This window comes from Tenrec ecaudatus, chromosome 3, assembly GCF_050624435.1.
Source record: "Tenrec ecaudatus isolate mTenEca1 chromosome 3, mTenEca1.hap1, whole genome shotgun sequence".
In the NCBI taxonomy this organism is placed as follows: Eukaryota; Metazoa; Chordata; class Mammalia; order Afrosoricida; family Tenrecidae; genus Tenrec; species Tenrec ecaudatus.
In genome coordinates, this window is record NC_134532.1 from 110,609,857 (window position 1) to 110,623,488 (window position 13,632).

Sequence of the window (13,632 nt, forward strand, 5' to 3'; positions counted from 1 at the left end):
GGGGGGGGCTTTCAGTCACTCGTGTCATATAGACACAATGGTGACATGAATACAAGAGTGAGTAGTCTAGGGTCCATGCTCTTAACCATTTGTGGTAGTTACACAATTTCATGTCAACTTGAGAAAAGAATGAAGGGGGTGGAGTCTGGCTTGTCAATCAGGTCACAGCCTGATAATCCTTCCTGTTCGCGTGGCCCTCTAATGAGGATTATGGGAACTTCCTCTCTCTTGATTCTATCATCAGAAGAAGCGGGTCTCTCTCTCTCTCTCTCTCTCTCTCTCTCTCTCTCTCTCTCTCTCTCTCTCTCTCTCTCTCTCCTTCATATTCCTGTTGACAAGCCACATGGAGCTATGCTAATGGCAGCCAGAGCCCTGGAGGTGCATCCACTGCCATCAGATCCACAAGAATTTTCACCCACCGGCCTGTAATCTGCTGTATTCTGCATCACTGTTTGAGTCTGAAAATGAATTCATGGGCTAATATCAGACATATGGGGTAATATTGAATTTATGGGCTTGATCTGGGCTGTGCTGAGCTGGCCTGGGATATTTTATTGATGCATACTTACTTCTTGATATAAAATTCTCTCTTACACATATATGAGTGTCAGTGAATTTGTTTCTCTAGTCAATCCGGTCTAACACACCACTACACTAGAATACAGCAAGTCTTAAACAAGTGCCTCCTCACTGATAAATAGAATTCTCCTGACTGCAGCCCAGTTGCTCCCTGAGCAGTTGCATAGTGCTAGGAAACGTGGTTGGATTTTTATCTGCGAATGTCTATCCAATTCTGTACATTTCCAGAGAATTTGGGCTGGTTCTCCACCTGTAAGATGATGAAGCTGAACCAGATCATTCAAGTCCCCTTTAAGTCCAAATGTTTCATGACTCAGTGATTTTGGTGGCACAAACTGCACACTCTAGCACGGCGCTCCGCTGGTGCTGAGAGTAGAGAAAGCTGTGCTGCTTTTCAACCAAATGAAAAGCAAATGAGAAAACACGGTGAAGCTTTTTCCTTCACCCTCATGTAGCTGTTAGCTGTATCTGAAAAAAAAATCACCAAACTGTCTTCCAAGTTAGGGAAGTCCTAATTTTTGTTAATAATGTCTAGGACATCACAAGGAGGCCAGGTGGTGAGGCGCTGGGCTGCTAACAGTAAGGTCAGTGGTTCAAACCCACTAGGCCACTCCACAGGAGAGAGGTGTGGCAGCCTGGGAAACCCCACGGGGCACTATGAAAACAAAATAGCGACCACACAAAGCAACGCTCCTGTCTTCATCCAGGTGACGGCAGCTCCGTGTTTCAGAGTATATCTGCACACCATAGGTTTCCAGAGTCTGTCATCTCAAAAGAGTTACACTCTCAACTGTGGTTGGTTCAATTCCACCCAGAGATACTTCTGAAGAATGGCCTCTCGAAACGCAACCTCACTGTCTTCGAGTCCATGCTGACTCCCAGCCACCTTCGGTGGGTTTCCAAGACTCACCGTTTACAGGAGTAGAAAGCCCAGCCTTTCTCTCTCGGAGCCGATGGTGGTTTTGTACTGCCAACCATGAGATTCTCAGTCCAACAAGTAAACACTATCCCACCAGGGCTCCTACTAAACAGAATTATTCCTGCTCGGAAAGCCATATAAAATACTTGTGTAGTTCTATTCTGCACACATGGAGTCGCCTTGAATCAGAACCAGCTTGACAGCAATTAGGGCATCTGTTTTGGCTTTCTAATCTTATGAAATTAGATCACCAGGCTTGTCTTCTGTGGCATCGCCATGCGGATTCTAGCCACCAACCTTGCAGTGACTAACAGCACCAGCTGTCAGCACCGTGCAGCCCTCAAACTGTCATAGAAAGTGTAATTGTGCAGGTTATGAGTGAAGGTTATGAGTACCACTGAAAGGGGAAAAAATAAAAACATGATACGCCAAACTGTATCTATCTCAAATTACAAATAACCACATAAACTACGTGGCTCGTGGACAAGGGCCAGAAACAAACACACTGCCCTGGAGTTGATGCCAACTCTACAGAACAGGGTAGAACGGCCCCTGTGGGTTTCTGAGACTCTGACTGTGTGCAGGAGTAGAACGCTTTGTCTTTCTCTGGAGGGGTGGCTGGTGGTTTTGAACTGCTGACCTTGAGGTTAGCACACAATGCTTAACTATTACATTACCGGGTCACCAAAAGAGAATGTAGGAAAGGGAAACCACTTGTATTTTGGTGCAATGGACTTCTTCCTTCCTTCCTTTCTTTTTTCCTTTTTTGAATTTTAAGCAATTTTGTTTCTTTAATGCAGTAAATGTGTAAAGGAAGTCCATGTCCCAGAGGCAGGCAAGTCATCGGTTGGGGTAAAGAGAAGACATTTAGGTACCAGTGGAAAGCAAGGATCACCTGCAATAGCGAAACCCCCACAGTGCCAAGGGGAGCAGTAGGACCAGCCCAACCACACCGACAGTCAGCATGGTGATGTTCTGCGGCTGCCAGTGGCCGGTGTGCCGCAGCTCCCATCGTAGTTCTTGGTGCTGACATCGCTCCCCAGTGAAGCCAACGACACACCTGTGACAACACACAAGCACAGGTTGTCAGCATCCCTCAGCCCCGAACACTGACGCATTCCAGACTCCTTTCCTGGCCATCCCGCCATCTTTACTTTGCCAGACTCAGCTCTTGGGAGGCAGGTGGACAATCCATCCCGGGGTCATATGGGAACACTGGGGATCACTGGTTCAAGCAGCCTGGACCTTCCTTCCCCTTTTGGCCTGCCGGCCCTGGGATTGATGCAGGATTCTTTGCATATCACTGCTTTGAGGTAATCTAGAACATTGCTTCTAGTTTAAGTTAGTCTCAAGTTCTGAGAAGTCAGCCACCTTTTAAGACGAACACTAAGCAACGCTGCCCTAGACGCTGTGAGGGGGGCTTGAAATCAATGCCCAGATTTCAGTGAGCATCGGCTAAAAGGGAGGACCAGCCCCAGAGGAGGAAGAAGTCTATAAAAGCATATGCCTAGTCTCTGGCCAGGAGGCGCACTCTTTCCCCCCTTGAAGAAAATCATTGCTAGTTCAAAAGGAAAGGTCTTTGGTGCTGAAGTACAAGCTTTTACTATTTTCTTCAAGAAGAAGAAAATGACCTCAACTATCTGGAGGAGTGGGGGACACTGTATTTATTTATAAACGTTGTCACCTGGTTGATTTCAACTCTCAGAGACCTCTAGGACAGGAGAGTACCCTTCCCGTGGGTGTCCGAGACCGTAGACCTTTCCTGGAGTTGAGAGCCCCATCCTTCTCCCAGTTGCTTCAACAGGGAAATTATTCCTACAATCACCATCAGCCTTTAAAGTATATGAAACAATGCTGCCATCTACTGGGAACGAATTCTCTCAGAACTTACTGGGGAATCTCAGGGAGCAATAAATGCCAGCGATTGAACATTGAACTCTATTAGTCTTTGCGAGAGGCCAAACGAAACAACACAACCACCAAGCCTGCCAAGATCACATCAAGTCTAACCCCTAGCGCTCCAAGGACAGAGTAGAACTGCCTCCCAGGGTTCCCAAGGCCATCACCTTTACTACAGAAAGGAGCCCAGGTGGCCCTGCCTGGTAAGCTTCAGACCACTCACTGGCAGCCCATCAATTCCTCCTCCTGAGCAAGACATCATCTACTTCCATAAAGAGTTACAGCTTCAGGACGCCTACAGAAGGTTCCGATGAGTTGGAAGAGACTTGAGGATGGTGGGGGGTTGTTGGTGTCTTTGTTTCATGTAGACAGATGCAGATGGCTACATTTTTTTTCTCATGGGCAGCGGGGGTGTCCCAATGACGAACATTGTAGTTCCCAGTGGAGCGTTGAATGATCGCTCCTGTTGGATGCTCCCTCATGGTGAGTTCCTTCGCCGCCGCCAGGGCACGTGGAACTCTCTGTCCACGCCCCCACCCATCCCTAGAAAGACGTGACAGCATGCCCAGAGAACTGAGAGTGGCCCCATGTTGGGAAGCAGTCCCATGATAAAGAGCTGGGAGCAAGCTCAGAGGGATGGAGCCTCTCCATCTGGTTCTACCTTGGCTGGTCACAGGGGCTTGCAAGCCACTGTCAGAGGGGGAAGAGGAGACGAGCTAGCATTTAAAGCACATTATAGCAAAGTCTCGTTTTTACAGGGGCTGCACGTTTGCTATAAGATCACACAGCTAGTGGGTCTTCTCAAACCTAAGCCAAACCCATGGCCTATGAGTCCCTTAAGACTCACCGGTGACCTATGCGTTAGAGTGGAGCCGTTCCAAAGGGGGTTCCTTGGGTTTTGAATCCATCCACCCCTGGAAGGAGACCTGGCCATCTGCTCTCGCAACCATCCCAACCTCCCGAAGCTCATTTCTACTCTGGAAGGCATCGAGCCGCCACGAGGTGGAATCGCCATGATGGCAGCAGGTGTTACTGCGTTCTCTTTTCTTCCCTGGTTCAGGGAGCCTGGTCTGCATCAACCAGGAGACACAAGAAACCCCTCTGAGAGCACCAGGTTTGGAGCTTCAGAAACCGTGCAGATTCCTCCAGACCAGGAACATTTTGAGGAGCATCTTGGACACAGAGACTTCTTGTTCTCATTTCTTCTGCATCTTCCTTGGAAAACTTAGGGTTCCAGGTGTCTGTGGGGGACTCCCATTGCCTCTCGAAGCAAGACAGGAAGATCCGGCCCTCCTGAAATCTGCTCACAGCAATAGGCATGCTTGGCCTAGAATGACGTCACGAAGCATTGCTAATAACAGCTGGACTAGTGAACACTCTCTCCAACTCCACCTTACGGCCATGGAGTTGATGCCAACTCATCGTGACCCTATAGTACAGGGTAGAACTGCCCCTGTGGGTTTCAGAGAGAACAATTATTTAAGGGAATAGAAAGCTTCGCCTTTCTCCCAAGAGCTGGCTAGTGGTTTTGAACTGCTGACCTTGTGGTTAGCAACTCAGCGCATAATCCACTCCGCCACCAGGACTCCGTTTAACACTGCCTAGATATATGCTATTATGGAATGAATGATCCCAAAGGGATGTTCATCAGGGCAGGAGGAGGGAAGGGTTCAAGTCTTGATTTTAACTATATTTTTATCAAGTATGGGCTTCAAAAACAAAGTTATGATCCTGATACTCTACGGATATTTTAAAGACTGCTTTTGATGATTAAAGGCCCTTCATTTGAATTTTATCTCTATTCTAACTGTCATTCTGCAGCAGCTCATGTCTAAAACATTATCAAGGAAATCAGATATTTTCCTCAGGATTTAATGACAAAGAGAAAAGCAGTGCTCTAAAGGGTTCATCTATCATTTAATGAGTGGATGATATCAGGTCCCAATGGAAACACTATCCTAACACAGGGCATAGCTCTTCAACCCTCTTTATATTATTTAATGTCTTTTATCATCCAACCAGTAAACAAATATTTTTAATAATTAATTATAATTAATTTAATAATCATTTGATTATTTGGGATATTAAGAAACAATGAACAGGTTAAAATGATTTGTTCTTGAATACTGAAATCCTTGACAACTATTTTTTAAGGGCTTGCTTCACTTTAAACAATTAAAACCTATTCACGGGAACTCAATAGTAGGATTTGGGGACATGTTGGCTGATTTGCATGAGCTTTGCTCATCATTTCTGCCGGGCCAGCATGACGCATCATGTAAGGCCACACACCTTGCCACAGAATATAACTTTTTCCTTCAGTAATTTAGACGATGCCTCAGTTTTCTGAATTGGTAAACTATTAAGAGTCTTTAAGTGTACAGCATCTACTTGTGAAGATCAGAATCTTTGATCACATCTTCCGCAGGCACAGAGAACATCATCAATGAATTAGGAGGCTGGCATGGGAAGCTCACATAATCGTGGGTGTAGGGTCTTGAAAACAGGAAAGTCATGCAAAGTAAATCGTGATATGGAACCAGGCATAAGCTGAGAGCAGTTCTTATTAAAGGCTCCACGAAAAGATTGCCAGTACGCTCTGAAGAATTAGCTCCATCGCTTCAGGCTTCTCTCCAATCCAAGTGTCAGGTTGACCTTGGGCCTACTGTGTTGCCATCAAGCAGTGGTTACTAAACAAAGAAGACATCAAAATCTAATATTTGGAAATGAGGGCAAAAGTTCTTATTTAGTTTTGAATGTCAAAGGCACGAAGTCCAGGTGTGCCCATGGATGAGTAACCACTGACCAATTTCCCTCAAGTTGACATGAGCTCATAGAGACCCCATAGGTCAGAGTAGAATTGTGCTCCACAGGGTGTCTATGGCTGTGACCTCTTGGAACTGGATCACCTGGCCTTTCTTTTGAGGTGCCACTGGGTAGATTCAAACCACCAGCCTTTGGATGGTATCCCAGCACTATGTGTGCCACCTCGGCCCTCTGTGAAGACACCCAATGCTTTTGTAAACCCCAAATCACCTCATGGATCTCTTCATAGACAAGGAGTCCCAAAGGCTATGGCAAAGGGGATTTCGAGACCATGGCATTTGGTCATGAACTTTTCGAAGACTTCTTGGATTTGGCAGAAAATAAATCAAGGTTTAATAAGAAGTAACATCCATGGGCTACACTTATAACAGAGGAGGAGTGGTGTTCAGTGGTAGAATTCTTGCCATTACCATTTCCCCACAAACTTTTGGGAGTTCCCTTGTTCCCATTTGTTTTCAGAAGTGAAATCTAATTGTAGCGATCTCCTTAATAGAAACTTTACATATTAGCTAAAAGTGATGAACTTCAATATCATATCCAAAAGATCATGTTAACTTACCTGCATGCATACTGGTCTACTTGTTCAATATAGAAGCACAGACCACCATTTAGGCAATACCCGTCGTGTGATGGGGGGCATGTATGGTACATCTGTCTGACAGGATACAGGTCATCTTCCTCCCCATCAGAGTGTGGAATGGCTTCTAGAAGAATCAGACATTACTTTCATTTTCTGAAGTGACCGGGGCTTTCCAAGTATGGCTATGGGGAACTAGTTTGTGAAGTAGCATCTCTTGGTGACAGGGCAACCACCAGGGGCAACAATAGTTCGATTGTCCTCTCACGACCTTTGCCATCTTCTCGGAAGCCAGCCCTTCTGCCTTTAGCTTTCATTCTAGCTGATGTGAAGCAGTTGGAGGCGAGTAAGAGCATGCTCAGTCCTCCCTCACTACATAACGAGGAGACCCCACGGTAAAACCAAGCCTGTCCTCCTTGCACAAGCACCCACTGCAAACTGACAGCAGGCTTTTAGAGTGCACAATGAGTGTCTGGTTTGCGGCTCAAAAACTATCCACCAGCACAGCGTCTATTATCTCCAGTGTCCCCAGAAGGTCGCACACATAAAGCTTCCTGCTGAACACTGTTCCACTCCAAGGAAACCTCCCCTGCGGCCAGGGCAGGCTCAGACAGAGTGGGCAGGTTAATGTAATACAAAGGGCCACCCATGGAATAACGCCCATTCATCACGGAGTTCTCTACACCCTAAAAGGAAACCATTAGGATATGTAGCTATTGAAATAGCAGCAGAATTGAAGCAAAGCAAGTCGTTTGAGCTAAATAGCAACTAAAAAAACATAGAGGAGCCTGGGGAGCATAAGCTAAAGGTTGGAGGTTTGAACTCATTCCATGGGTCCTCAGAAGATAGGCCTGGTGATCTAACTTTTATAAAGATGACCCCATGAGCAGTCTACTCTGTAACCCATGGGATTGCCATGAGTCACCAGCCAATTAGACAGCAGACCACAGCAATGACACAGCAGAGACCCAAGTCACCACAGGACTTTCCTTCCGTGGGGTGCTTTCTGCTCACAGCACTAAGCAAGGCAAATAGCTGACAGTCAAGAGATGTGGAAAGGACCAGCAGTCCTGTTCAGAAAATGCTGCATTATGGATAGGAGGCTTGGGATGTAGGAAATCCTTTTGGACTTTCTAAAGAAAGACAAGACAGACAAGGGTTCTCTCTTCCTCTCCGCTCTCTTCTCTCTCTCTCTCTCTCTCTCTCTCTCTCTCTCTCTCTCTCTCTCTCTCTCTCTCTCTCTCTCTCTCTCTCTCTCGTGCTGTCCCTCCCCCCACCCCCCACCAAAGCAGCCCCAGAAATCAACGTTACAAATCAGATTAGTTGTGGAGTTAAAGAGAACCACCTGTGTTTCCATTTTTATTAAATTGTAAGTAATAAAAAAAGATTTATTCCAGATGCTATTAAATTGAGACAACTTGGATCATTTCAAATCCTCAAGCCCTGCACCAACCATTTGTGAAAGTAAACTCCCCAGCCTGCTTAAAGGGAATAATTTCTAGACTCCCTAATGCAAATACACTGGAAAACAGAAGTTTTCTGAGCCAAGTGCCTCCCTTTTATCTAGACCACTCACCATCTGCTTGCCAAGCAAGCCAATTCAGGTTCTAAGGCGCAGGCAGGTGTAGTGTCCCTTGGTTTTTGTATAGGTAGCACTTGCGACAGGTTAGGGTGCCCAGTTGATACTCATCAATAGTTGACAGAAAAATGGGGGTAGGGGAGAAAATGTCAAATGAAGGGCAGAGAAGAGTGTTATACTTTTGGAAAGCCCAACATTCTGGAAAGGAAACTCCATTCAACCTCTGTCATACTACATGCTCTCAGAACGCTTTGCAATTTGAGTCTTAAAATATGATTGTGAGAGGGGAAAAGAAGAAGCGCTGCTTAGAGGATATTCAGCTTCTGTAAAAGTGATAGAAAAGTTCAGGAGTGGCTAATGGTGACGGCTGAACATCATGAACATATTTAACATCACTGAACTGTACTTGTAAAGATTTTTGCTATTTACTTACCCTGATCAAAATCAAAAAGTAGAAACATGTGATTGTGAATGTTGGAAAGACAAATGCTTTGGGTACCTTGACACTAGGTCCACTCAGGTGTTCTAAGTTACCTACTTAAGGCTGGATGGGTCCCTGCTGCTTGAAAGGAATGAAGAAGGCTTCCCCACATGAGTGGCTAAGTAAGCAATATTGGATATTGGTGAACTATCTCTAGACAGACATTGAGAAGTTCAGCTCCTAAAAATTCATAGTTAACTTTTGTAAATAGATGCTCAGTCATTGACATATTTGATGTCAAATAAATGATATTTGCTTTTGCATACAGTATAAATGAAGCCATCTCATTCATCCCCAACTATTACCTTTTTCTTTCTCAATTATCACCATCTTAATACTCCTCCTCCTTACTTCTCGATTAAGTACATTACTACCAAAAAGCAGCCTGTTAGATAGGTCACAGCCCACTTTTCTCATACTCAAAACCTGAACACCAGTATCTGATTATTTTCAAAATCACATTGCCCATCATGTCACCAACTCACTCAAATACACGGGGGACTGCCCATTGCCTACAGCTGTGGTATCCACAATGATAGCCACCAGATGGGAGTACTGAACACCTGAAAGGTATCTTGATCTGAATTGGGGTGTGCTGTAAGTGTAAAACACACATCAGATTTTAACGACTTGGTGTCTGTCCTGGGTTGAATTGTATGCCTCCAAAGGAGAGAGTCAGATCCTTATCAGCGCTCATGGCAGCCACAGTCAAGAGACTAAATGACGCACTGCAGGGGGTAAATTTGCTGCACAACACCTCTGTAAATTGTTGAAAAGCAAGGAGGCTCATTGGAGACTAATGCGTGCCTGATCCAAGCTAGGGTATTTTCAACTGCCTCATATGTATGTGAAAGTTGGACATTAAATAAGGGAGACAAGGAACTGATCGCAATGATCAATGTATTAAACCTACATGCTCCCCCAACAACAGAAATAGGGGTGAAGGGAGACAGCGGATGATGTAAGATATGAAAATAATAATAATTTATAATTTATCAAGGGTTCATGAGGGAAGGGAAAAAATGAAGACTTGATAACATGGGCTCACGTAGAAAGAAAATGTTTTGAAAAGGATGATGGCAACATATGTACAAATGTGCTTGACACAATGGATGTATGGATGTTGTTAGAAGAGCTGTAAGAACCCCCAATAAAATGATTTAAAAATAATAATAATAAGAGAGACCGAAGGAAAATTGATACATTGAATTATGGTTCTGGCAATGAATATTGAAAGTACCATCAACTGCCAAAGAAAAACAAAACCAAATATATCTTAGAAGAAGTACAGTCAGAATGCCCCTTTCAAGGCAAGAATGGCAAGACTCCATCTCGAGTACTTTAGAGATGTTTTCGGGGAGACCAGTCCTTGGAAAAGAGTGTCGTGCTTTGTAAAGTAGTGAAGAAGAGGAAGACCCTGGACAAGAAGGACTGACACGGTAGCCGCCACACGGGGCTCAGACATGACGGCGACGGTGAGGGTGCTGCTGCAGAGCGCAGCTGGGCTTCCTTCTGTTGTATATCGGGACTCGATGCGTTGGAACCGATTTGATGGCACCTAACAAGTCCCGGAAGTTGTGGGTGTTATTTTACTTGAAAACAGGGTCTTTGCAGATACAATCAATTTTAAGTGAGGTCATACTGGTTCGAAGGGCCCTTAAGTCACTGTCCTTATAAGAAGAAAGGTCACAAAGACACAAGGGGAAAGGTCATGTGACTCAAGAGGCAGCGATCATTGTGACACAGCCATAAGCTAAGAAAACCAAAGCCCAAACCACCAGAAGCAGCCAAAGGAAAGGAGACCTATAGACTTTACAGTAAGCATTCCCTAAGACAGCTTGATGTGGGACTTCTTAAGCACAGAGTTAGGAGAGAATAAATTTACTTTTTTAAGTGAGGTAATTGGTTACAGCAGTCCTAGGGAATTCATATAGTACCCAAATAAAAAGAATATAACATATCTCATTAATAATTTATATGGATTATTTATTAAAATGTTAGTACGTATACATGGCATTTTAGAACTTTTAGAACAAATAAAACTATTAGATAAATAAGTGGCCATCTAGCTGGGAATAACAAAGCCCACATGGAAGAAGCATACCAGCCTGTGTGGATCACGAGGTGTCGATGGAATCAGGTATCAGAAAACACCAAATAAATAATCTTATCAATGCAAATGAGGTGGGCCAGAGGGGAGACCAAAGCCCATCTGTAGCTAATTGGCCCTCACAGAAGGATAACAAGGAACAGACAAGCCAACCAGGGTGCAGTATAGCACTGATGAAATGTACAACATTCCTCTGGTTCTTTAATGCTCCCCCCAGCCCCCCTCTCCCCCACACTATCATGATCCCAGTTCAACCTTACAAATCCAGATAGACCAGAGCATGTACACTGGTACAGATAAAAGTTCTCAACACACAGAATCCAGGACAGATAAACCCCTCAGGTAATGAGAGTAGTGATACCATGAAGGTAGGGGAAAGGGGGTGGGAGAAAGGGGAACCAATCATAACGATCGACATATAATACCACCCCCCAGGGTGATGAACAACAGAAACATAGGTGAAGGGAGACAGTGAATGATGTAATACATGAAAATAATAATAATTAAGAATTCATTAAGGGTTCATGAATGGGGAAGGGTTGGGGTGGGGGAAGAGGAGCTTATACCAAGGGCACAAGTAGAAATAAAATGTTTTGAAAATGATGGTGGCGACATATGTACAAATGTGCATGATACAATGGATGCATGGATTGTTGTTATAAGAGCTGTAAGGGCCCCAAATAAAATGATTTATTAAAATTAACAATATATTATTAAATTAATTTTACCTAATTTTATTTGCCTTTGTAATGTGGCTAATAGAACATTTTAAATGGCGTATGTGACCCCCCCACATTACTCCCATCTCTTTTAGATAGCATTGACTTACAGGTTTAAAACCCCTGAAACTCACTCTCAATCTTCCACAAACTAACCCAACTCACCTTAGCCAGTCTCAATGTTTGCTATCCCTTCATTCAAAATAGACACAGTGTTCGCTGGGCTACTCTCCATCCTCCAAATAAGACCTGTGATTTGTTTGTGCCTGGAATTCTCCACCCCCTCTTCACAGCTTTACCTACCCCCAATTCACCCATCCCCCAAGTCCACTCCGCGGGCACTCCTTCTAGGACGAGATAGGGCTCCTCCACAGTATACATGTCCACTGTGCTTTACACTTCCATTACGAAGGGTACCTTTCCACCCTGCTGAATGCCTGCATTTCTTTTGGCTCATATGCTCTTTACAAGCAGCGTCCATCATCATCTTGGCATTCCTCGTGGCTTCTAGTACCTAATAATATCCTTGCTTCGCGCCTGATAGGAGCCAATTAAATATTTGCCACACCAAATTGTGATCGTGAGTGACCCCAAAGGGCTTTTAAAGGCATGTTAAAGCCTTTCTTCCTATTACTACCTCACTGAATGATCAAGGACTGAACGTGTGTGAGTGAGCATGGACGGGTGCTTCCATGGGACCCAAAGGGACACCAACCAGGACGTCAGGGCCGTGGCGCTGTGTTCTCTGTTTATGCAGCAGGAGATGCATCAGTGCAGTGAAAATCCAGAGTCTACAGGGTTTCGATATTGCAGAAAGAATACCTTCCTCTCTCTTCAATGAAAATGAAACCTAGAGCCTGTCTCTCTAGTGCTCTCTGAGCCTGCTCCATGAGAGCGTGACACTTCCCTGACCGCCAGCACGAGCCTATGCTTATAAGAGCATTTATGGAATAAAGTCCAAGAAAACACATCTGGTTTAGGCTGATTTAAACCAACAAAATTCAGAACACTGGTAGTTATGACCGACATTTCGGCCTTAACCTTAACAGGTAAGAGAAAGCAGAGCATTTTTGTTTCTTATTGGGGCATCTGGCCATACCCGTGAAAAGATTTTTATGCTTCAAACAAACACTAAAAGAGAAATGTAAAAGCCTTGTAAAACATAAGGTAACCACTTCACCGAACCCTGGTGATGATAGGCAAGTCTTCACTTGCATGGCAATGCTAAATGAGGTACAACATATCCACGGAATGAACTCTCATGCTCATATCTTGGCCGGGGACGATGATCATGAAAGAGGCTTAATCATTCTTCATTTGCATCCAAATGTCAGTGGCTTGTACCTCCCATCTAGTCCATTTATCAAGAGCTACCTGATGAGCCCTGGCACAGAAACACACCCACTTTCCTTGCTGCGCATAGCAATGATATCCAGCACAGCCACGCCACCTGGATCATTCACTCCAGTTCAGCTGCCAAGTTCAGTGACAACGAGAATGTCCGGCAGTTCCTCCCCCTTCCCCGGCCCTAATGATAGATCAAGATAGGGAGTGTTGATGAGGCACTGTTGCCACTCAACCCCCAGGGAAATAAGCAGCAAGGCCAAGGTGCCTCTTAGTAGTTTAGAAACTGATTCTAAACACTTGCTGCCGTGGAGTTAATGCTGACTCATAGTGACACCCTGAGACTGTAACAGTTTACAGGAGGAGAAGAAGAAAGTCCGGTCTTTCTCCCATGGTGCTGCTGCTGGTGGTTTCGAACTGCCCACCATGGGGATCGCAGCCCAACTCAAAACTACGACACCAGCAGGGCCCCTTGAAGCCGACTAGTGCAGTCATAGTACAAACCCCAACCAAATACCTCACCAGTTGCCATTGAGTCAGTTCAATCATTAAGACAGGACACAGACTTGACTATTTACCACGAATCAGAATGTGTCCAT

At 44.8% G+C, this 13,632-nt stretch overlaps 1 protein-coding gene across 1 annotated transcript in view; it reads right to left on the reverse strand.

Moving 5' to 3' along the window:
• Nucleotides 1-13,632, reverse strand: part of EGF (epidermal growth factor) — a 154,584-nt gene that overhangs the window by 17,187 nt on the left and 123,765 nt on the right. The window contains 2 exon segments of the mRNA XM_075543534.1: nt 2,394-2,558; nt 6,783-6,927. Coding sequence (XP_075399649.1) covers nt 2,394-2,558; nt 6,783-6,927 — 310 coding nt within the window.